This window comes from Amblyomma maculatum, chromosome 5, assembly GCF_055883805.1.
Source record: "Amblyomma maculatum isolate TAMU_Amacu chromosome 5, ASM5588380v1, whole genome shotgun sequence".
NCBI lineage: Eukaryota > Metazoa > Arthropoda > Arachnida > Ixodida > Ixodidae > Amblyomma > Amblyomma maculatum.
In genome coordinates, this window is record NC_139348.1 from 115,609,846 (window position 1) to 115,635,488 (window position 25,643).

General features: G+C 42.5%; 1 protein-coding gene across 1 annotated transcript in view; it reads right to left on the minus strand.

Annotated features, from left to right (window-relative positions):
- LOC146189278 (lysosomal alpha-glucosidase-like) overlaps window positions 1–24,689 on the minus strand; it is a 26,272-nt gene extending 1,583 nt beyond the window's left edge. Inside the window, exons 1-10 of the mRNA XM_084605222.1 lie at window positions 24,562–24,689; window positions 23,922–24,012; window positions 20,210–20,345; window positions 15,670–15,872; window positions 14,902–14,964; window positions 9,922–10,018; window positions 8,420–8,535; window positions 4,238–4,315; window positions 3,164–3,283; window positions 522–650 (exon numbers count right to left, since the gene is read on the minus strand). Of these exons, the coding sequence (XP_084461348.1) occupies window positions 522–650; window positions 3,164–3,283; window positions 4,238–4,315; window positions 8,420–8,535; window positions 9,922–10,018; window positions 14,902–14,964; window positions 15,670–15,872; window positions 20,210–20,345; window positions 23,922–24,012; window positions 24,562–24,689 (1,161 nt within the window). The remainder of the gene's footprint in view (window positions 1–521; window positions 651–3,163; window positions 3,284–4,237; window positions 4,316–8,419; window positions 8,536–9,921; window positions 10,019–14,901; window positions 14,965–15,669; window positions 15,873–20,209; window positions 20,346–23,921; window positions 24,013–24,561) is intronic.
- Between the last annotated feature and the right edge of the window lie 954 nt (window positions 24,690–25,643).

The following is a 25,643-nucleotide window of genomic DNA, read 5'->3' on the forward strand; positions in this document are numbered from 1 at the left end:
ACAGGTCGACATAAAGTTTTATCAACTTATAATACTATTTTCCTAATCCTTTTAGAATGATATATATTTTTAAAGTGATAGCAAGACATTTTCTCCTTACCAACAAATAAGTGATTACTAAACTGAGGAACCCTTTTGCCAAGAAAGTGTGGTCACCTCCTCCTTGAAAGGTTGTTTGCACGTAGTGCCGGATAAAAACGTTGCCTAGCTCAACGTTTCTGAATTCGTCTCACAATCTTGCACCATTACTCGACGTACGAAGCCCCAGGGGATGAAATCCACTGGCAATCTATACTACCCATGCATCACACATTGAAAGATGTGTTATTAGCGTTCTCCCAAGACGAAACAGCCAGAATTTCTGTCATGACAAGCCCGTGTATAAAGAGTATCAAAGGGTAACAACAGTATAAAGCTCCATGCGCCCGCTGCACTCTACCGATATAGAAAAGCCATCGAATTGTGATATGGCCGATTCTCTTACGCTCATTGGTCCCTGGAATTTTAGTGGTGACAGCTACTTCCCCCTTGCTCTCGTCGCATGCCACCGTCTCGCTCTTCATTTTGTTCTGTTTCAGGCCACTTCTCCTCAAGGGGCCAGGCGGATCACCATCTCTGCGCTGGCCTTCTTCATACTGAGGTTTAATTATCTAACGCAGCAGAATATTTAGGACAATGACCACTTTTATGCTATTAAATTAAAATGCCAGCCATTAAAAATTAATATAGTATTTGGAAAAACGACCACTTCATCTAAAGTCTAACATTGGTGAAAGTTCGATTATCTACGAACCGAAAGCGACCGTGGTTAAGCAGCTTTAGTTCAGACATTTCGTATTGTACTATGTTCCACTTTTCAATCTTTAATGTTTGGTCCTACCAGGCTTAGTGTAAAACCCTGAGGTCTACAGTGTGCCATAAGATTTCTTTTAGGCAGTGAAATTAGTAACCTGACACTGCAAGTTATTTGTACTCGTTCTCTACTTCAAACTTATTAAGCCGTGCTCTGCAACCTATTAGTCGTATTTATTTAAGAAGCAAAACACCCAACCCCTTGTTGTGGTAAAATAGAAATCTATTTCAAATAATAACTATTCTACTAAAAGAACCGCAAGTACCTAGTGTAATATGTAATTCTTAAAGGCGTGTTCTGCGCCAAATTAGCGCCAAATTAGGTAAGCAAACTATAACCAAAAGGATTTTTTTTTTTTTACTTATGAGCGCAGCCATTTAACAAGCCTCTTGTGTAGGTCGAATTTTAACTATAACAATTTGAGCCTGATACTATTAGTGATATGCAAAGTGCTTCACATCGGCACTATCCAAGATGTCAAATAAATGTTTGACAAAAAGGAAGACCTGATCTATAATGCTTGATTGTGAGGAAACTCGTGTTTGTCACACGAAATCGATACGTGGCAAATGATGCTCAGAGGAAGCTCAACACTCACAAAAATTAGCTGATGTTATGTTTTACTGATGACAATGATATACTATACCTATGTGCCGAATATAAAAAAAGACAAAGGCTTTGCTCCGTGTCTTAGATATATTCACCATGCAAGTAACTATGACTGTGCTTCCTTTGAAGAAATTGCCGCCAAGAAAGAATGCGCATGACGTGCAACAGTTTTCAAGGAATTGGAATTCGGAAGAGCATGGTGCCTGATTAGGTGGCGTTACATGATTTAAAGAAGCAAGCCAAACAAAACGAATAAATGACTGAAGAAAAAGCGCATCCTGGCGGTAAAAACTACAGAACCGTGTCAAGCATACGACGAAATCTTCTGCAGTTACGTAGTAAACATCAAAATGTTTGGTACCTAAAACAGAAAAATAATGCGAACACAGTAAATTATGATAGTAAAAACTACAAAGCGAGAGGACAGTACTCCATAACAACAAAGTATAAATTTCTACTGAGCCAACAGGTTCACTGTCAGAAATCGCATGGTTTGTTCTTCATGCATGGTTCATGAAGAACAAACATGCATGGTTTGTTCTTCGTGAACGTCTTAAGTGTCTTTTTTTTTGTCCCTCATCCGCATTTATTTCTGTCTTCTTCACATCAACTAAACTTGGGATTTATGAGCATTCAATCGGGTCAAAAGCAGAAGGTATATTTGAACTAAACTCCCTTCGCGCCTCAAGCGGTCACTGTTTTGGTTTTGTGCAGAAAGGAGCGAACTATTCCTCCTCCGCGTCTTCACAAATCAGCCTTTTCTTGTTTCCCAAAAACTGATGTAACAACCTGAGAAAGTCTTGGTGCTTATCACAACCATTTCTTTGTCATATAACTTGTTAATGCACTTTAACTAATCAATGGCGCTGGCTATTATTGATCAAGGGCGGCGGCTGTTTTATGTTTTATAAATCTGCCAAGTGCGTCAGTTTTTTCCATACATAGAACTTTCTATCGAAAACTCTCTTTTTAATTTTTTATTGAATTTAATTTCTAGGGCCCCGTCGGGGTGGTGCAGTGGTAAGACGCCCGACTACTGTGCCGGAGTTCCCGGGTTCGAACCCGACCGCGGCGGCTGCGTTTCGATGGAGGCGAAACGAAGAGGCGTCGTGTGCTGTGCGATGTCAGCGCACGTTAAAGATCCCCAGGTGGTCGAAATTAATCCGTAGCCCTCCACTACGGCTCCTCTTTCTCTCTTTCCACTTTCATTCCCACCCTCCTCCCTTCCCTTACGGCGCGGTTCGGGTGTCCACAGAGCAAGTGTGACAGTTACTGCGCCTTTCCCTTCCTGTGAACCAATTTATTATTATTATTATTATTATTAATTTCTAGGCAGTTCGACTGTTGTCAGAATTGATATTGGTCTAATGCACAAGCTTCACTTTTTATTCTTGGTTTTATGGTTGTACTATCGTTTGAAAGTGGTACATTTACCAAATTTTGAATTTTAGTGTCCATTTCCTGAATAACTACAATAATCTTCTGCCCTTATATGACGACTGCAGCTTTTCCCCGATACAAATCGCTATTGGTATAGCTGTGGGAACAACAAATGCCATTACTGAAGATGGAATACCAAAGCAAGAGTAAAGCCTAAAAATGCAGCTAGGTTGGCACTAAAAAAACTCTAGGCGATTATTGCTGGTCGTGATTAGTAGCAGTGGCCGAACAAAGTTCTCCACATAAAGCGCGAGGACGCACAAAGGCTTCGGTCAGGTTGGAAATTCCACGGTCTTGGACAAAGGAATGCAACTTGTTCCACTCTTGTGAGGCCTCAGGATGCGTCGCATCGAAGAATGTTGCCACACTGCCATTCATGTCCTGTGCAAATTGAAGTACGCATGACAAGAGTAAAAGATGAAAAAGATTTTTCTTGTCGCAGAACTACAGTGCAATCGAAATGGATAACAAGGAGGTTTACTAACCGATATTCGTAGCTGATATCAAACTATTATCAAGGATCCTCAATCTAAACACTGGCGTCACACCTCCGTGAACGACAAGCAAACGTTAAATTATTAAGCATATTGGGTGAGCGTTTCATGCGCTTGGAAGAAAATAGTTTCGGACAAGCGTAAAGAGGAGTTGCGCTTTGAATAAAAACTTATGCTCATAATTCTTTTTTCTCTTTCCTCAAAACGTTGCTGCCTTTTTTACTCTTGATGTCTGATCAATCACATATGCTGAACATAGTGACACACAGTGACGCCGAGTGCCTCTGGTGTGCATTTTGGACAATAACAGCGAGGAAGGTGTCTAAAACTGTGAGGCATTGATATGCGCTTAATGGCGATGGCCTACGACTTAAGGCGTAGTGATATTCTTATTTAAAAGCGCGTACTACGCCTTAGCGAGTAGTTAGGACAGCCATAGGAAATGTTTTGTAGCAAAGCTGAAACCATCTTCTTAAAAACAGCACACACAAGATAAACCACAAGAAAGACTAGAAAGCTCCTGTGGTTTTGAGTATTTCTTCTCCGTTCTCTCCTATGAGATGTTTTTTTTTTTTTTTTTCAGCATAATACGTTGACTTTGGTGAATAAGTATGCAAACACAAGGAGCGCCTCAAGAGATGTATTGTGGTAATAATATTTATACTAAATTTTTTTAGTACGAAAATCTGTGATGAAAACATTTTAGGGCCATGATTTGCTTTCCTGAAATTTTTGGGCATGCTTAACTTGTTTTAACTTTTATTTTATCTACAAAGTAACTTGTGCAAAACATTTCCTTGACGTACATTACCGAAAATAAAAACGGGCAACAATTGCTTACCGTGCATGTGTATACATCGCCATCTGCATCATGAATGAGGACCGACTGGTTAATGTCGCTGGAGCCACTCTCTGCAAGCTGCGAGGAACAACATCTTATATAATCATCGGCACCTTATTTGCCTAACGAAGTTTCTGTCAAGGCGAAATGCATTCTGCGGCTTGCACGCACGATCTGTCAGGCGCAAGAAAACAAAATACAGCAACCAATCTGGTGTCCACATTGCAGAGATACGTGTGTAACATTCCATGTGAAACCGCATATAGGTAGCACTAATCAGTACCCATAATGGCTGCTGATACGTGTTTAGTCGCTTCTTATACTTGATGTGCAGCAACCATACTAGTAAGCCGCCAGAGCTCTCAAAAACAAAACGGACGAACACGTTTCGAGTAGACGATTCATCGCGGAGTGTTTTCCACCGCACACAATGCAAGGCCTTGTCGCAACTATTATTACCATACTACTCATTTGAAAAAACAACTGAAGAACAGTAACAAATCAAGACACGATATTTTGAAGTTTTTTTCCTATAAGTGTATGTTCTGTTGCTGTGGGGTACTTTTTGCAATTCTCTGGTTTATTTTTGCGCAGATATATCCTGTAGCCTGTAGTGGTATGCCACTTTTTTGCCATTACTGAAAATATCTTACGTTACCACAGCAATTTCTACAGTCACAACACAAGCACTGTCAAAGCCCCGTTAAAATTCGCAGAGACAACAGAGACATTTCCTTAGATGAAATTTCATTCGCTGGGGCCATTTGCAATGTAGACGAAAAGCAAGCTGACCGTGTAATGTGTGAGTCTACGTTAAAGAAACGCAGTTGATCGGAATCACCGCAGCCTTCCACTAATGACATCTCTAATAACCTGAGTCGCTTTGGGACGTTAAACCGTACAAACCGAACCGAAAGTAATTTATTCGACTAAGCGTAGAAACGAAACCTAGCAACCAAGTGACGCGAAATAATTTCACATCGAAAACTACCCCAAAAAACTACGAAACCACCTCAGCTGCTGCAGGAACGGCAGCTGAAACTATGATAGAAAGCGTGATCGCGTCGAAGCAGTATGTGTTCCCTAAAAGGTGGTGCTGTGGTGCTCTTAAAACCGGTTACAGAGACTGCTACGCTTTATGAACATTGTATTTTGCTTGTTGTGTCAATGACGCAGATTTAAGTGAGTGCTTACGTCTTTTCTTTTAGTTTTGTTCATTTCTCTCGTCCACGTTGCTTCAAAGCCCCTAATTATTTGTGTATAAATACAGCTGCTGCCGTGCAATTTCACCATCTTACACGTCATAAAATTAAAGGTCCCATCATCGTAAAGCCAAGAAGTTTCTCTCCAGAGTCTGGCGTTGTGTCGCTAACCACCGACTGAGTCTAAACAGTCTGATGTCGCAAGTCAATGGTGGAACTGATAAGCGGTCACAACAGCCCATAACGTGTGATATGAAGTTGGTAGCACGTCACATGTGTTACGATACGCAAGTGTATAAACAAAATAAGCGTCTCCGATAAGAATAGTTAGTGAAATACCAGGGGCTGCAACCCTTAAACGTGGCTGCAAATCAGACATTCTACCGTCGGGAACCGATGGCAAGACCGTAAGTCCTCGCTAAAGCGCACATCTACGTTGTCTGGTCCTCCACGTAATGATTAATAATATAAGTGAAGAAAAATTCCCTATCAGCATTGGCAAAAGCGGAAAAAAAAATAAACCCATCTACGCTACTGCGTCATATCTACGGAGGCGGAACTTACATTTCTTCCAAGTTGGTTATATAAGTACAAACTGATTTATCAAGCTTAACACCACTGCAACTGAGCGCTACTAAGTCAGATCTGCGCGATATTGAAAGAGCCAACTGCAAAACATTATATCATTATTTTACATCCAAGCCTCATGTCCAGCGCGCCAACTTGCCGCGGTGGCACTCGACGGCTGGCGAGCTCACTTATTCATAACACTTCCAGAGGATTCGGAGAGGTAGGAGTATATTTCGCGCATAAAATAGTTACTGGTTTTACCTTGTTGGCTCACCCGAGTAATTGTTGACGGAGGTGCCGTGGCTGCTTGACTATGTACTGTTCAGTCCTGTTACACTACTGCACAACATGCTGCATGCGAGAGGAGCTTTAAAAGGGTACATATGCTATGCTGCATATTATATTAACAATTCTGCCTGTATTTCTCGCATCTCCTTTGCATTATTTCTCCCGGAAGGTATCAATGTGAAGGCTTCCGTAATGAACTGGTGTCAAAACTAAACAAGGAATTATTGAAAAATTAGTATTAAACTTGCTTTATGTATTAAATTGCTTTCGGGCATTTCTTGAAGCCATCGCGTAATGCAGCATTTTAAAAAAGATACAAACTTGACAATTTCACACAACATTACCGCATTTACTTATTCAAAAGCTCGCTAGTTACTTACCAGAAGCTGTGCTTTTGCTATAAATCTCTAAAAGGTTTTACATTATTCCTGCAAGGACTTCATAATGATTCTCCCGTGAGGAGTTAAAGAAGTCATTTAAAATTCAGAAATTCACATTTGCAGTCCTATGCGAAAGCCGAAATTTATTTTCCCGTTTTGCACTTTGCAGCATATTTTGATGATTCATCATAAAGATAAATACTTTTTTAACCGTCCCGATGCAGGTTCTGTTTAAGCTTCATTTCAAAAATAAAAGCGATACACTGGTATTTTATTTCGTCCCCTCTATTCACCTGATGTACTCGCTGAACATGCATACTTATTTCAAGATTGTCATTGTAATTTAAGACTAAAAGGGTACAAGGGTACAAGAAAGCTTGAAAATTAATAAAATTGCCTTTTTAACACTTTTTCGCTTCTCACGTACATCTGTATGCAATTTGTTTGTTTCCAATTGAACGCCCGCAGACTTATACAGCTATACATACAGATAAAAAGCAAATATCTTGAAACCTTCTCGAGAAACTGGTGAAAAATAATTTTATATCTGACATGCAAAACGATCGTAGAGAACTGCTTTAAAACGATTTTCCTAAATTTCATGTGACAAACAGTGCGGCCACCAATATAAGTACATTTTGCTAGTGTTTCCTCAACATGAAAACATTATTTAAAACAAGCATATTTTTCGTATAATAAGCTTCTTCTAAAGTGAGTCAGCAGAACAAAAATGGAAAATTGATGTCCTGAATACACGGTGGTGTCAGTAACCGCTATTAGCTCAAGACGACAGAGGAAAGTTGTTATGGTCAATAGAAATGCCCCCACCAATGTGAACTATTAGGTTATTCCTGCCTCTGATTCAATTTTCACTGAAGAATATGAAACAATTTGTACGCCCATAGAATTCTGCGCAAATTTACTTAGAATATTGGACTAAAAAATAGCAAGTAGATTTTCTGTGTCGAATCCACAGGCTAGAAACCAGAGCTAAATCGAACAAAAAACCCAACATGACAGGTTCTTTAGGCTTAATTTTAATTCCCGATATGAGTACTTCCTGTCAGTGCAGGAAATAATAATTTTAAGTCCCCACATCCCGAATGGGCGATACAGTCCCACACTTTACGTCTACGGGTCATTCCATACTCCGCGTGGGTCGTGCTACGCTCCAGAGACAAGTAATGCTTTAAAGATAAATTTGGCTATGCTATACACCTCGTCTTCAGGTAAAACGTCCAAATATAAGCTCACAGAGAAACGGCGTAAAACTTGGACACATTTTCCTTGACAACGAAAAGATAATATAGCTCTCAGTAGCTATGTTGAAGATTTTTGGAAGAAAAAAACGAGTTTCTTGAGGCTATAAATTGTTGTGGACATTGACTATGTCTCAACGCTGGCATAAATCAATGCACCAAAAATGGCGGCGGGGCCTATCCTCGAGAGCATTAGGTAAAATCAACTGCAATCGCCGCTGCTTTCTTGCGAGAAAAACCACCACAGCGATGCTGTTTCTTTTTACTTCCTCTATATTTCGAAGGTTTAGTCCCGATGAAAAATGCCCTCTTTCACGTTGGACGCGCTGGCCACATTACCCGGGCAACACCCAAGTTCCGCTATAAGGATGCTGAGAGAACACCTACCTCATTACCTACGATGTGTGTGAGGTAGTTCATTTCCTTTGGTCCACTGGCTTTAATTTCTTGAATGCTCGCGCTGTTCGCTTTGGGAAGGCCTACGAGACGACCGTACTCCGACACCACCTCTTCGGGACTGGTGCCAAAGAGCACAAAGAAGTCCAGAACGCCTCCGGAGACGCGGAATGTGGCCGTTCTGTTCGGAGACAGAGTTAGATCTGCGAGGGAGGCATGCGCGTGAATATACACACGGGAATTCGGATACGACCACGCGTAAATGTTCATTGTATCTCACACACACAAAGCGAAGAGCAATTCTGCTTTGGAATTCTACGCGGCGTCCAGTGATGTTATGGAGCCGAGGAAGGTGACAATCAGCATACAGCTGTCCACTGCGGCGTTTTTTTTTGTTTTTTTTTTTATCTATTTATCACTTGTCCCCAAGTACCTTCTTCACGAAGTGATAGTTAGTCTGCTTTTTAGAGCTACTACCAAACTTGAATATAGATGTTCTAGCACCAACTGATCCCACTTAAATCATGTGGTTCATTTTTTATCCTTTTGGCGTATGTTTGTAGCGAACTGGCATTGCAGCTGCTACCTGCCGTTGTCAAAAAATCTGACGTTCGTGGCGTCGTGTTTATTAGAACACGAAGTTTAAAGTGCTTTCACACATGATAAAGGAAAAAATGAACAGACACAGCTCTAAGCAATTATACGCTGGAAATGCGCTACAACTTGAACTACATTCAAGCTCCCGAGACTACTGGTGTCAGCATACAAAGGTGCAGCTTGCACAAATGTCACTCTTAAAAAGTTCGAAGGGACAATCTAGTTCTGTAATAGTGATACCACCTCACTCTAGCGAATCTCCAGAATAAATGGCGCGGGCATGCGAAACTTTAACAATGAAAAAATGTTATATGTCCTGCTCTCGAAAAAGTTATACGACGGTGCAGTCCCAAAATTTCTGATGGGTCGAAGGAGCGGCGGCGTACTCATTGACCAAGTAGTCATTAGGTCATAACATGCATTGTCATAGCCCATGACATCAGATGTAATAATGTTACGAGTAACAATGTAAGCAAGCTGGGATAGACACGGCGAGCTTAAGAACTTCGAGAGACAGACATCAGTACGAGCTCCTATAGCACCAGGAAACATCTGCAGTTATTCTTCGTAGAAGCGAAAGTGGCTTCGCCTGCAACAAACACAAATAAAAGGTAAACAGAAGCTCTGATGTTTGAGATGCGAGTCAAGACTGCTACCTCCACGTCAGCAAGGAAGCCTTGTTTCCGAGTTAAGAGCAATGTATCTCATTCTATCGCAGGGTACACTCTCAAGTGTGATCGCTGAGACAAAAGGAGGTGCAAGCAGCTCACTTAAGTCTTTTGTCTTCCTAATGTCCTCAATGGGAGTTGAATTAAATGCCCTACGAAGCATATTTTTTTTCTATTTTCGTTGCATATCACTGCACAGTGTGAATGCATTCAGATAGGTACGTAAACATATGCTTGTGAAGGTGGTTAAATGTGTTATCCAATTTTGGGAATCAACGACGCTGACAACATCCACCTCGGCTCTGATTTAGAAGGCACACTGACCCACTTCGCTGCTGGTGCGCAGGAAGAGACCAATCGAGACATTGACGCCCACGAAGATTAGAAAAGGGTGGATTGAAGCGTACAGGCCAGTCGCTTCCTGAAACAAAAGCATATAAAATAGCTAACTATGGTGATCTGAATAGTAGCGGAGAAAGCGGATTCGCAGAGGGCAAAAATAAATGGCCGTTGAAAGAACATTAATATTGTCAATCTCATGATTGTTAGAACTTTTATGCCGACATTGAACGTCAGATTTAACTCCAGAGAGCTTTCAGCCTTGCATCCGTCTCCCTATCTCCCTATCAGTGATACCAGTATTACTGCGTGGCGTGACATCGTCTATAAAGCCGTAATAGCCGTAATATTTGTTTCGTATAACAGGAAAAATTAGATGGGTGTAGTAAAATTGTACTTTGCTTTTGCTATACAGATTCCGTTGTGTCCCATCCAGCTTCAGAACTCTTTCCTTTATGACGAGACGTATATCCTTGGTACCCGTGGCACAAAGCAATCACATCTAAGTGCTGCCGTTGTCATCCTCATACTGTCAGTATGACACCCCTAGAATTGTTTCCGTGGCTTCATCCTTTATTTATAATTATGGTGCTCCTTGTGATTTTGGTAACTAACTCTGTATAAGACCAGTATGACTGATTATTTCAGAGAAGCTAAAGATTATAAGCGTTTCACACGCGACATATTTATCAATGGCTGGTGAGTTTTATAAGTGCGCTGTTTCTAACATTATTATACTCTTCGCGGCATTCCATTTTGCAGTAAAACCTGCGTTAAGAAATATTTCTCATAATTGTAGGTGCTATCGCACAGACACTTCCGCGCACATCGCGAAGGTGGGCACGAAAGATCACGCCACTGTCAGCGTCTTCGTCTAATCGGCTGTAACTATTTGCTGACATATTAGCGCACAATGCGTGTGCTGTTAACAGGTGTCAGCTTGTTTCTGTCGAATGCCGGCGCTACAAACTCAATCTCGAACAAACGTAACGTTTATAGCTACCCTTCACGGCAAATAGAGCAAAGTGATATCTATCATTAGCGTAAAGTTCGCGAACCTTTACGGACATAGTATAAAGAATACCCTTCGAAACACCGTCGTTACAGAAGGCTATTTTACCGTTTAGTATGATTTCTTTCTCCATGGAGAACCTCTTAAGATCTCTTTGTACCCTTCTATTCTACCTCCACGGATGATCCTTAATAACCCTAATGTGTGAGGCTAACAAAGTGTACCCTTCCGGTGTCGCCTACAATACTCAAAAGAGGGGCGCCTATATTTCAAAGCTATCACTCTCCGACAATATGGTTGAAGGTTCGTTGTTGTGACCACGCCGATTCTGCGACTGTTCTTGTTTTAGCAACGATACTTATTAACAAGGACATGCCATCTTATCTTTGAAAAACTGTGTTACACGACATCGCCATCTTTTATGCCGCGAAACGTGTTTGTCAGCTTGATTCAACGGATTTTTATTATCTACGTTGCTGCGAGTTATCACTGTGTTAAAAAGGCTTGGTGTGCAACGGTGCATGATTGATAATCTTGTTATATGTGCTCTCAGAGAATCCCCGAGCGTACCTGGCTGGCACGATGCGAAGATGGCGTTCGGTAGAACGTGTGCCTGGTCCATTGATTGGTCATGACGTAGGGTGCCCCTTCACGCCCCCTGAGTCCGTAAACTATCTTGCTTGGCAACCTAATGGCAACTTGTTTAAGGTCTTCAGTGTGGTACAGCTGACGCAGTCGAAAGTTTACTCTAGAAATAGATAGCAATTGAGCATGAATCATTAGGCATTGAATTATACAATCACAGATTCAATGGCACGATCAATAAAATATTCTGTAATAATAAATAAAACACTGAGTCACGAGAAATCAAAACAATAGAAGGCAGAATACCGGCATGCTAAACGTTGGCAAAAGGTGAGGCACGAGTTTGCTTAACGTACAAGGCGGTTTTTTTTTTAGTTTATGTTGTAGCTAGGGTTATGAACTTGTGTTCATTTGAAGGTATTTTATCCCACCTATTAATTATCTCATGTTTTGGTGCTTATTAAATAAAGGAACAAGTGCTAGTTTGTGAGCCTGATAGCGCGCCCGCCGCCAACATTTTGGAGATAGCTTTTGACATTTGCGCCAATGTATCTTGAAGTTAGATTTTGTATACTTTCTGAAAACAAACCTCAGAGAAGTATTTTTGTACTCCTTATGGTACTGACTGCATAAAGTTAAGTAACGCTCTGTTACTGGCTTAAGATGTTTTCATGGTTCGTCAAACATGTTTACACGTGACTACAAAATTTGCAATTTGCTTTTTTTGTCTAAATGTCAACCTATTGGCTTATATGAGACTTGAACAAGTGAAGATTGGTTGACAAGTGCCAATCGTTTTTGAAATAAAATATGGCGCTTAAAAACACTACGGACGAAGATGGAAGGGCCAACCTGGCTTCTGAAACCATATGCATTCACTTAAATCAACGAACAATATTATGAACGTTGCACATGCTTTTACAGTTTAATACATCTGGGTATACGCAATCAGGTGTATATACTTTTATTGGCATTAAACAATTTTCATTTTCCTTATTTAAAATTGATGCTTCATAAAATAAATAATAAGCATCTAAGAACTGGTTTTGATTCTTCCTTCGTAGCCGTTTCAGTGTTTCAAACTGGCGACAGCTGTAAAAAGTCACTGATGCCATGCAGATAACAAAAGGCTGTACACTCATTATTTAATACAATATTTCATTGTAGGTAATGTTGGAAAGCCAGTGTATACTTGTTTTGCTCCAGAGCTTACCGCGTATACAGTTCTCTTCAATACGCCCTGACGAATCTGGCATCTGCCTCAACTCAACATATGATAACCCACATTGGTCTGTCCTCTCAATTGACCACAAATGTTTCTATTCAGCAGGAAGGGGCCCACAATGTAGATGCTCACTACATTATTTGGGAAAACTGCAACGCGTATTCCGCACTTGCTCGAAGCGAAGGGCGCAGCTGTCATGCAGACAATTTGAGAATTTTCAACACTCTCGTTTAGCTTTCCCTATGCTAGCCGTCTGAAGCTTAGGCTGCGCTAGCAGCTAAGATGCAAGCTAAAACGAAGTACAGTCTGTCATGTACAATATCGCCTAAGCTTTGGCCAGCACCAAAAATGTAATATCATGATGTAATCCATTAGGAGCAGGGGTGTATAGCCCACAGGAGGGAGAAAATGGATAAATAGGTAGAGAAAGCTATCTTCAACTAATCACCAGCTGCAGCGATGAGTGGAAAGCTATATTATTGTGATCGATATTTAATGGACCGATATGCACAGTGTGCATATCGCGCAATAAATAAAAGAGTAGTGGTTTATTGCTTTATCTCACGAATGTCCCAGCTAGATGTAACCAAGCTTTCAATGTCTGTTTCACTGCTCCCTCATATCTAGCAGTTTAAGCCTGTTGAAATTCACCATGCCCCCTTTGCAGCATTTATTTGCTGCATTTAGCGCTTACGTAGTGGAGCCAAATTACCTGAATTCTTGATAATTATCATGAGGAAGAAAGGTTTATTGAAGGCGATGTGTTTTGTCCTAGAAAGACATGTACTTACATGTCGGTTACACTTTTTTCGATACTTTGGTTACCCTAAGCTGGAACGCCCGGTGTATCTGGCTATATACTTATTAAGTTTGTTTCCAGTGGCCGCGGAAGAAGCTTTCACTGCGACGAGGTAGAGAAAACTTGCCCACATAGAAGAAAAGGTAGGTATATAACGGTTATAAGGATACAAACTCTATACGTTAAAGATGCACCGTACCATATTGTTTTTATAAAGAGAATTAACCGCGAAGCACTTGTGGCATTTCGCTAAGCACACGGAGAAAACCGACTGCGGAGCTCAATCGAAGCTTAAATTTTTATTCAAATAATTACTACATAGTAGTTGAGGAAATGGCTCTATTTTGTTTTCGATACACTAAGTCCACTTAGAACATGAAGGAAATAAACAAAAACTTTGGAAAATAATCTCTGTTTACTAAAAAGACATTCGATCACAGGTCGACATAGGCTGCAAGAACGCAGCAGTGCGCACACAACATCGGTTCTGCAAGTTGACTGCTTCTATAAGTTTAAGAAAACGTGAGAGAAAGTAACGCATTAAAGACCGAATAAAAACTTTGCGCCATTAATAAAAAGTAACCGTTTATCTTCTGGAAGGGTCATCCGAGGGTCTATGAACTACTTTGCAGTCAAAATTATACGCAGCTGTGACAAGCAAGGTAATCTTGATTGGTTACCGAAGACTGACATCACGTATCACGTGACTACAAATTAGATAGTTTCTGGCCAAGCGTGGAAGTCAAGCCAGAGGTTGCCAGAATATAATAGCTTCTCTCGCTGCTTCTTCAGGCCACTTCGCCATCACCGGTGCCATCTAAAACCTCGTATATAAATGTGTGAGATTGTTTTATCAATTTATATGTGTGACAGGCTCAATGTAAAAGCAAGAACACGATCGTATTGCAGTTGTAATGCATAATGTCAACGCGTGGTAGTTTTACACAGAAAAAAAATGAGCTCGAAAAGCGGCAGCTGACAAGCATACAGTATATCACAATAATTGGTGAGGGATTTCTACCAATATAACTTTGGTTTCCATTTGAATACATTAAATATATAATGCAATCAATCCTGTCTGGAAGCGAACGAACTGACAACGAGTTTTTCCAGGACGATATTTGTATGGACAGCAATCTATAACCCTAAGGTCATTACGATTGGCAAATTAAACAAATATTTATAAAAAAACATTGCGACCCTAGTAACACCCTTCCCACTCAGTTTCAATCAAAAATAAATATTTGGTGAGTATGCACACGAGACTCACGAATATTTTGGAAAACTCTTCAATGCCACAGACAGACCCGTCGAAAGACGAAAACTATACGCTGTAGGTCTCACACCACCACCATGGGATACGGGTGGCACTGGTGTTTCGAATTCGTCGATGGTAGGGTCATAAATCTGGATGGCAAGAAATGAGAAGAAGCCCATAGCACCCTTTGACAGTGCGCAGTGGTAGTTCTCAAAAAGCTCTATATTTCCCACCTCTTTCCATATTTCTATTTATTCTTGCATAGAAAACAAAACAAAGTCGATGTTTCTTTCTAATTTTTTGTACCTGCTTAACAGTCGTGCTTATTTTTGGACTTTTTGAAATGGTTTTTGACGTTAGAAAAAGCACAAATTTATGCAAAGCTCGCATACAGGTGGACATTTGAGTGAAGCCAATGGCTGCACGTGCCGTGTACATGTTGCAAGCACTGCGGCAGTTCAGGTTGTCTTCGTTTCAGCGGCCTTCAGACTGCATACGACATAGCATCCATCTAGGATGTTTCTATTGGACTGTGTAGAGTGAAGTGAGTTATATTTGCCTTAAACTAACACTCTCAAAAAGGGGGTATTGGCACCCTTTTTTTAAGTTTTCACATTTCGTGCCATTTTGTTTCAAATACCAACAATACGGTTGTATCTTTCATTACCACCGGTAAACACTTTCTCAGTAGCACCAAGATACAGACTAGCCCTGAAGGCATTTTAACATAGCCTTACAAAGACATTATAGCACCTAAAAGCCCATACCAAGCTTTGTTTCTCAAAAGGACAATTTCTAACTTTCAAATCTCGGACATTATTTTGAGCACATCCAGCATCAAACGGCTTACTCACCCGTAGCCGAGCTATTCCGTAGCTGAAATGAACAATATCTACGTTGACATTCTGGGACTCGTTCCCCGGCAAGCGTCCAGGTTCTGATGGCACTAATGAGAGGAGGAGCTGCGAGCCCATTGGCATATCGGCGTCTTGCGTGGAGTAATTGAATGTCACGTCATAGCGCTCGGCGTACGGTGGAAGCATGCACGATGCCGCAGCTGAATATGAGAAAAAATTGAGAAGCCAAAATGAATGTTGTATAAACAGGTGCTTGCCGTCATGTTAAGTGCCGCACAATTTTAAAGATTTTCAATTTTTCAGCCGCTCCCATCTCATGCCCCACAAACGGCCTTCAGGCGTGCTGGGCCTGGCGCAGCCGCCTCCTCCACGCAAGCTTCAATATGTCACATGCCTGACCATTGCCTCCTCTAGAAAGATGCCTGCGGCATCGCTCGCTTAAGCATTGGAGTCAGTGTGCCTTCAGTTGCTCACGGTCATCGACAGATGGCGCCAGATACACTCCTATTTCTCCAAAGGGGGCTGGCGTGGTGCGGTGTCGAAGCAGGAACGGCTGTCCGGAAAGCGCATGCACAAATGCGTGTTGCAGGCCGGCGCCATAAGGAGCGCTAGATACCACCTCATGTGGAAATGAGAAAAAGGGAGGGGTAAGGGCAGCAGGTTTTCGTCGCATACAGCAGGAATCTTTCTAGAGGAGGCGATAGCCTGACTGATTATCTCCAAGACCTTCTATAGGGTTAACTTACTTTGAAATGCTCTCTGACTTCAAGCAACCAATAATCCGCCTTTTGCGCGAGTTTTCTGAGCATGCGTGAAGTCGTAGCGGCGACCGATGGAAGCACATTGGACGGCGTGGATGGCGTTTCTCGGCGCCGCCTGTGCACGGGGGCTGGCGGCACCGGGCGGCACGGTGACCGTCACAGGCTTGGCAAAGCGATGCCAACCACATCTGCCGCGTATGGTTGCCACTCTCTAGACGTGCCGGGATGCAAGAAGCGTTTTTTCAGGTTTCCTTCGGCGAGCCGCGACCAACAACGACGTGAAGCTTGAATTAGGGCTACCAAGCGTCAAGATGTAAATGACCAACCTTAGCAGCCGACTGCGTACTCTCGACTGTGCGAGAAACACTTCGTTACAGGTATGTATGCGTCTAAAGGAAATGTGCATGATGAAAAGTATCTACTGGAGTTCGCACCAAGCCCGTAACCCACCAGTGATAGCCGCAATGAGCATTTGTTCGGCGCGTGTCTGCTTTATGTGCGACGGAGCCTAATGGCAATGTATTTTTTCGTTTGTTTTCTTTATGTGCGAAGGGGCTGGGTAGCGCAGATACCACAGGTGGCTGTGTGCGCTAGACCGTAATATTTAGCATGTTTTATCGCCACTGCCGCCTGAATAAAAAGGAAAGAAGTTGGCGTTTGTTGTGACGCACCGCCGTTCGCGAGCCGAGTGGTTGAGCTAGTCATGAGGCTCGCGAACGGCAGTGCATTAAAACGCGAATTTTTTTTCTTGTTAGTCAGGTGGCAGTCAAGATAGAAACCCTTTCGTACATAAAGAAAAGAAACGACAAAATACATCACCATCATGCCCCGGCGCAACTAGAGCAAGCACGCACCGAAGAAATCCTTATTGCAGCTATCACTGGTGCGTTACAGGCTGGGTGCAAACTCCAGTAGGTACTTTTCATCATGCATATTTCGTTTAGATTCATGCATACCTGCATTATTTGTGTTTTTGCCGCCTAAAGAATATGACGCACTTGACATTCTTGCACGAAGCACAGTATTTGTTTTTTGCCTTACAGGCTAGCCTTCGTGCTCGCCAAAGCATTCGTATTTTGTTCCTTCGGTGTACGCAATCAGATGCACTTCGTTAGGGAGCTTGACAATCGTCGTCTTCGTCCAACCGTTTGCAACGGCAGGGAAACCGCCCGGCACAAATGAGTCTCCTAGAGGGTCCATGCTCGTTCATTTGCGGAATGGATCGCTCTGGACGTAGAACAGCGTTGGATCTGACCGAGATGCGCATCCGATATATAGGAGACGCACATGTGTCACCAAGTCGTTGATTCCGCAGAAATCGCGCCGGAGACAGAAAGGTTGTGGATCCTTTCACAACAGAATGACCATTCTCTCTGCACTGAGAACCTTTTCACCACTGCGACCACATCCGTTCTGACTCTTGAAGGCAGAAACCGCCTACTGCGCTGAATCATTCGTTGCCAGAAAAATGCCGCGCATTTCCTGCAGGTGTGCATTCCGGCCGGGACAATGCCCTTTTCAGGGGGTGTGTATAAGTGCCTCTCTGCCGAGCTTCTTAGGTGAAATCCTATAGCTGCACACTTGTAGATGACGCGAGGAGGAAGCGACGCCCACTGCAGCATGCCGGCGCCGCGGTGACCGCATTGTGCTCGGTAACTCAAGACTCTCCGCGCATATGCGCCGCTCGGAAGTCACAGGAGACGATTCCACCTAGCTCTGCAGCATCCACAAACCCCTGGCTGCTTTGCCATTTGAGATCCCTCTCTCTCTCTCTCTCTCTCTCTCTCTCTCTCTCTCTCTCTGCCTCCGCACTCTCCTGTCTGCCGACAACCTGCACGCTGAGAGCGTCTCATTCTGTCACGTCGAACACGGCCCGCGCTACACGCTCGTACAAAACGAAGATAGTATATGCGTGCGTTATGAGTGGATTGTGAAAACACTGTAACATTCCCCCATACTGCGTGAACATGATATACTGCAATCACTGTCACTACTTTTCGCCCCGAGGCCAAACAATGGGGGAGCTTTCACTTTCTACCTGCGTTATGGTGGCCATTTCGTATGGTGCGCTTTCGCGTTGTCTGCTACACTGCCGTCCAATGTGTTTCTCTCCCGCTCCCGCATGATGGCGCCACATCCTCCCGCAAAAGGCGGATTGTCTCACATACATAATCCAATATTCGCCTTCGTTATAAATCCAACACCAGCCAAACAGCTTCTACTCTTCTGCATATCAGCTGTGATGCTATCTTTTTTACTTAGACCTCCATGTTACTCTGTTTCCTGCATTACTGAGAAATACAAGGTTTTAATAATGGCGGCTGAAAAGTGTGGATATAACTGTCGTATTTCTAGCCACCCTTCTGCGGCACTTTAAAAAAGTGGCGTTTCATGTCCACACCTCAAACCACTGAAGTGCTTCCTAAACTTCACATTCGGTACCACATAGACTGTGTTTGCGGCCACGTGGAGCTGCACCAGTGCTAACAATGAACCATATCCTAAATGGAAATGCCCCTAATTTTGATAAATACCCTAATATCAAACTTGTAAAATTAGTTTGGCCTGCTGGATTTAGCACGGCACGATAGAGCAGTTCGAATCTGTTGTTTTGAATGCCTTCATCTTTTAGAAACGTTTGCTTTTGTTTAACTGCAGTTCGCTACTTTAAGACATAACGCTGTTCTTTCCACAGCAGGACATTTAATCCCATATAAAACCTATTAGTGAAAACTTTTTTAATCATTTTCGTTATTTTCATCTTTTTTTTGAAGTTTATAAAACATGCTGTACAGCAATGGCAGCAATGTCTTTGATTTTGTCATCAAAACCTTGTTGCCATTATGATGAATCTCCATTCTCGTGTAAAAAGCCATGACCGCACAATTTGGCCTCCATTCTTAATTCTTAATGCCATGTTTTCTTTCTAGGATATACAGTTTGTAGCTATTATCATATATACATGTGTTCTTTCGACGTCCGTACCAGCATGAAGATAAAGTCACCATGCTTCAAAGCAGCTTAAACAACTAGGCGTTTTGCTGTGCATCTCACAACCGCCTATATTGACAATAATTTCGAAGTTGCCGCCCTATTGGCTGTGTACATACAGCTCATTTTGCAGTAATTTCATGAGGCAGAAATAGCGTTCTTTAAAATGTGGCTATCTTGCGTCTATTATGGTGCTTTTCACTTCTATCAACAAACCGCAAAATTTGTTTTCTTCCTTTTTCAAGCTGTGGAATCTAATATCTTCCTGCAGCCAGATCGTTTCCCTTAGAAAACAGCCGTTCTTCCATCTGACTGAAAAGTTCCGGTCATTGTAGGGCTTAGTAATTCATATGGCTATTAGAATATTTGTGTGCTTGTTAAAATAGGAGTTATACAAGAAGTTTCAAATGCCATTTCAGCCAAAACTTTGTGCTTGTAAAGATGTAATGTTAGAGGAAGATTCATATAGGTGATCAGTCAAGCACGCAAAGATTGTTACGCTTCATCCCAGCCTTATACTCTTCCGCATTCTACAACCTATTTTGGGACTACTTACTTTTTTGGCACAAAAGCACACCGAATATTCTGCTTTGGGAGGAAAGGCTCAGAGGATGGAGGGTACACAACGTAGGAGAGCAGTCCAAACGTTTACTGCTGTATCCAAACTTAAAGAAACTTCCCAGTCTAGCAACATAAAAGCGTGAAAAGCTCGAAATTAGGAAACGGTTACGAAATGGGTCAGCCACATTCAAACTAATGCATGAAAAAGAACTGGTTGAACTTGCCTTGTTCATTCTGCGGCAGCCAACAGCAGCCACGCTTCAGGCAGCTTTCTACAGATGCATCGGAATCAGGATGGCAGTTTACGCCCGCCCGATATACCGCCAGTTCCTGGCACTCAGGTGGATTCCCTTGCGTCTTCTACACATTGTCCAAGATGCCACAATGAGAAATACAAATTCCCAGAGAATCAATGCGACGCATGCTGTTGGTTCTGTATCAGCAGTAGCGTTCTCTCTAGGCTCAAGAGCCGCAGCCGCTGGTGTGAGACCTTGCAAGCTGGTCGCCTCATCCTTCCTATTAACCACACGACGACACGCTATACCTTGAGTTCATCTCCCTACTATAACTGACAAATACCTTTTACCTCTTCCGATCCTTTTTGTTCTGTTTGTCTATCCTTCCTCTCACTCAGAGTTTAAATAAAGTTCCGATTTCCTCTCTGGATTTCCCCAATAATTCCCTCTCTTCCGTTTCCATTTTTGCAAAGGCATAAAAAGTCTACATCAACGCCTGGTATTATCTCCGTTAGTGAGCTCGCTAAGGTTAGGGCTGTAAGATAAGGCAAAGCACCTTTGCCTTTCCCTCTCCTTAAATTTCGAAGACTTCGCAGCAGCAGCTGTGACAGTAGCTCCTCCTCCTTCCAGAATATCGTTCCTTTCTCCATCAAGCGTAACGGAGGTTTCATGCAGAGCAGAGCAATCAAGAATTCACTGATACCGTTCTTTATACGCAAAGGATGGTGGCATGAGTGTCTCGCGTACTACGCAAATTAGTATTTGCTAATCCAGATAGTCCCGCTTTATCGCAACTAAGTTTATTTGAAGATGGGAGGATAAATTGGCAGAAAAATTAACAAAACCGAACATGTCATTCCTAGAAACAAAATCAATTTATTCAACGCTTAGAAGAGAAATACGAGCTTTTGCAAATGAAAAAGTACATCCAAAAGAAGACATAAGAAAATACCGTAATGTTTCAAAGAAAAGACACTGTATAGAAAGCCAGAATAATACTCAGAAATAGGGACCGATACCTGGCCTAAAGAACTATATTCTGACTTCGCAAAGTTTTAGCAAAGTCTATGATCACGAACTCGGAGTTCACTATCTTTTAGCTTCTGTTCTCCACGAAAATAGCCGAACGTATATCGAAAGCCATGGTGATCAAGAAAAACCACAAAACGCATACCTTCGTCGGGCGTCGAAGGAATACGAAGTGAAGGCTTTGAGCCAATTGATCTATTCGAGTGCAGTAATTGGTCGAAAGTGGACGCGCCTGTCATCATGATACCTCCCGGGCAGCGGTTTGTAAGTAAAACACTACCCTATTTAAAAGTTCCGCATCTCTCCAAGCCGGCTTTGACTGGAACATACTGCTTCAGTATCATTCCACACCGGTGTGACCAGTCCTTTTTAAAGTTCAACAGGTTTACACATACCTGTGCGCTACACTTCTTTACACGAACGGCAGGCTCTGGTATGAAGCTAAGAATAAATCATTCCTGATTCGAAGTTCAAACCGAGCAGACTTCTATAGCATAGAGCTCCACAAACAGACTAGACAGACCATGACCTGTTCGAAGCTATGATAGCACATTGACAGGCGTGAAAAATATAGGCATTATGCATCATGTTTTCTATATATGTGGGGCATGCACGTTACCACGAAATTATGGCAGCATCGTAGCGTATCCTACTTACAAAGCAAGCTTAATGGCGTTAATTACGAGGCGCCATACGTTACAGCTGGTTTTTTAGACCTCAATTCGATTGGACAAGAGTTTGACACAAGATAGTGAAAGAGCGTGCCTAGCTTTTCGCCGGCATTATGAAATGAAAAACGTGCACAAGCGTTAACGAAACAGTTTGCTCATTACTGAAATATGCATTGACAGCCGCATTTAAGGTAGGAATTCCTTAGCTGTTTGCACATAAAAAAAGGCTTAGCAAGAAATCGATTATTGGCGTCGCTGCTCAGCTGCCAGAATACGAAGCTAAAAGACGCAATGTAACTGTAATTCTCTATAGCTCTGAAATTTTTTGAGTTCCGATTCGCTTGTTTTCTGATAACACTAGGTCCGGGACTCACACATGAGCCTTTATTACAGCTCCAACCGGGATCATACCGATCTATCCTGTACAGCAAACCAATTACACTATTTGGCGCTTCGTGAAAATTGCAGCATTCAAACCAAGATGCTTACATTTGGGGAATCTGATTGACGCAAATTTTGCTACGAAAACAAGATGTAGTAGCCTGATGGAGAGCAGGGGAAAAGCAAAGCAAATTACAGACATTCTACAGCTTTACCTACTTCATACACTTATTTGTATTGTAAAGTGGCGAAATAATAAGAATAATTTAATTTTTCGAATGAATGGCCTTACTGAATTTCGAACTTGTCCACAAAAATCTTGCCTAAGTTCCGATAAGGCCTAAAACGATGCATGATGTTGCATTCCTGAGCGCTACACCTTCACTGTCTTTGTTAAAACTACTTTAAGCTTAGTCAATCGGGGATTCATTTTGTGTAAACTTGGATCTTCGTGAGCATCTCACTTCCGCGTGAAGTGTCAATGATATTCTGCTTGATTCCGCGATATGTGTCCGCGACACGCCGCAGTAGGTTCTGACGTCGACGTCACTTCCCTTATCGCGTAGTTACACATTCATTCCCGCATGTCGAGGAAAGGAGCCCTGAGATGCCGATGTCGTCAGCGATGAACAGAAAGAAACGAAAGTAATGAAATTATAACAAGTGCTCAAAACTCGAGATAGAGCTAGAAGAAAACAGGTACACAGAAGAGGTATAGAAGAGAAGGAGGCAAGGCTTCCGCCATTAGGCTCTGGAGCGAAGCTCAGTGCAATACTGTGTTTTTTAATTATTTCTTTTGCTTAGCCTATTAAGCCAGTATTGTTGTTCAAACTGCATTAACTATTTCCTTCAGCCTTATAGAGAACCCACAAAACCCATTCGTAGAAAGAGTACCACGCATGCTACACTGAAGACATCGTCCAACACGTGAGGCGCACACCACGCATCGGCACATGCATGGTCGAAAAAAAAATACGTATTTGATGTTGGCAGTATTTTAAAAAAAAATGTATTTTTGGGATCTTCAAAACTCACGGTCCATGTGACGGATTATGCGACTGTCATAGCAGGCATATGCAGTGACATTTTTAAGGCGAAAGCCTGTCGTGGACAAAATGTGCCCCGTTTTTGCGGCGGCTCTGATTGGCCGAGGCGGGATGACGTCATATAGGTATCGACCAATCACAGAGCACCATCACAGTATGCGCGAATGCATGCCTTATATGGCCATATGTCAATCAATGATAAATTACTAATTAACGAATAATTATAAAATAAACAATTACTCCGGCAACTAATTATTGACTAATTAGTGTCAGTTTAGTAGCAGAATGCAGTACTCAGGCTTTCGCTTTTCATTACTTTAGTCGCTAAAGTCACTCGTAAATTCTTTTATATTTCGCAGAATTGCGTACTCCTGAACGGAATGTATTTACGCTTTAAAATTGTTCATTAGACATATTCTCGAAAATTCGCATACCGTGCCAAGGCATTTATGGCAGCGGGTTCGCAGCCGCTGTAAAATTATTGCCTTCGAAATCGATACAGATGAAAGCGTATCTAATTGAGGCACAGCACAGCGAACAATGGGAGCATGGCAAATGAAACTGACAACTTACGTTGATCACGGGGATCCTCGAAAGCTCTAACGGGGAGGAGCCATGGACTCGACTGTTCCCATCGTCACTTGCGCCTGTCAACTCTTCTGGTCTGCATCCGCGCCAACATTAGAAAAGAGGTGTATTTTTAAACACCTAGGATAAATCAAGACTAGCATTTTTATTCCTGCTGTAAAATTATGCACTTGATCAAGGTACCACGTGTTCAGATTCAGGCAGTGTGTACTGTAGAGTTGTGAAAGGAAAAACGTCATAGCCTTTCCCCTTTCCCCTTTGTTTGCATTGTTTGAATAGCGCTATTTCTACTATTCCACGTTTCCATTGTGCCACATGATACAATTAAATTCGCATATGAGCCTGTTTAACCATTGCAGTAACCGTTGGCACTGTGTGTTTTGTTGATATACTTATTGATATACCACATTTTAATGTTTAAAATCAGTTCTAAATATATTTTAACTTTCTTGAAGCCGTACCATTTTTCTCACATATTCGGTCTAAGTATTTGCCACCTATGACGAATAAAGGCACTGTGAGCTTTCTCGCTAAGCATTAACACAGGTGTTTTCTTCCGATTCCTCAAAACTATCGAAGTATAGGTTTGCGCCACAGCCAGCAGAAAGTTTGCGTCAGCGCTTACTCTAAGAGACGAACCAGGACAATAAGGGTGACACCGGCGCAGGCCAGTGTCCATTGCCTGCTGAACCGAGACTTGTAGGTTCCTCGCAGCCTACGGATCCTCAAGGCGGTGTACTCGACCCAAGTCATTCCTCTTGGTACCACTGCAGTAAGAATTAAAAAAAGAACTTTTAAATATTGTGTTGCAAACAAAGCTTGCTTTCATATTACCTAAAAGTATATTTTATTCACAGGTGACAAGCTGTTTTTGCCTAAATGGAATACAGTGCGATTAGGAGTAATCCACTTGCTACGCAGAAAAATGCAGCGGTATCATGAACGCTTTCTTCCTGCTTATTTTTGCTTTTTCTGTCTCAGATGGGATACCGCGCCGCGTTGGCGCAGTGGTTAAGATGTCCAACTAGTGCGCTGGAGTACCCGGGTACAAACCCGACCGCCGGCGTCTGTGTTTCGATTCAGGCCAAACAGAGGCATTCGTATGCTATGCCTGATTGATTTATAGAAAGGGAAAGGTGCAGTAACTGTCTCACTTCTTTTCTGTGGACCCTTCAATCGGGCCGTAAGGCAAGGGAGGATGGTGGGAGTGAAAGTTAAAAGAGAGAAAGAAGAGCCGTAGTGGAGGGCTACAGAGTATCGTCTATGCGATGTCAGTTCTTGCGACTGAAGGAAGAAAGAAAAGAAAATGCGAGGACCTGCTACTGGCTCTGTAGCTGAGCCACCTTCGCTACTTCATTGCGTACAGGAGATAAAATAGACAATAAACAAACGAGGGAGAGAAAGACACGCGCCGCAACAGCCGTCGTCCACCATCGAAGCGGTGGCGGGTGCAATGACGGCCTTCAACAGATAAACATACGGTGGCAGGCTAGCCCCGGCCGAAAGCGGCGGTGACTTACCTGTCCAAGCCCCATCAGGGCCGGGATCAGCCACCCTCCCCTGTCTATGTCAGTACACAGGTCCCCAGGTGGTCGAAATTACTTCGCTGCCTTCCACTGCGGTTCCTCTTTCTATCTCTCTCTCACTCACTTTGTCCATCTTCACTCCCACATTGCTCCCTTCCCCTACAGCTCTTGCCAGGTATCC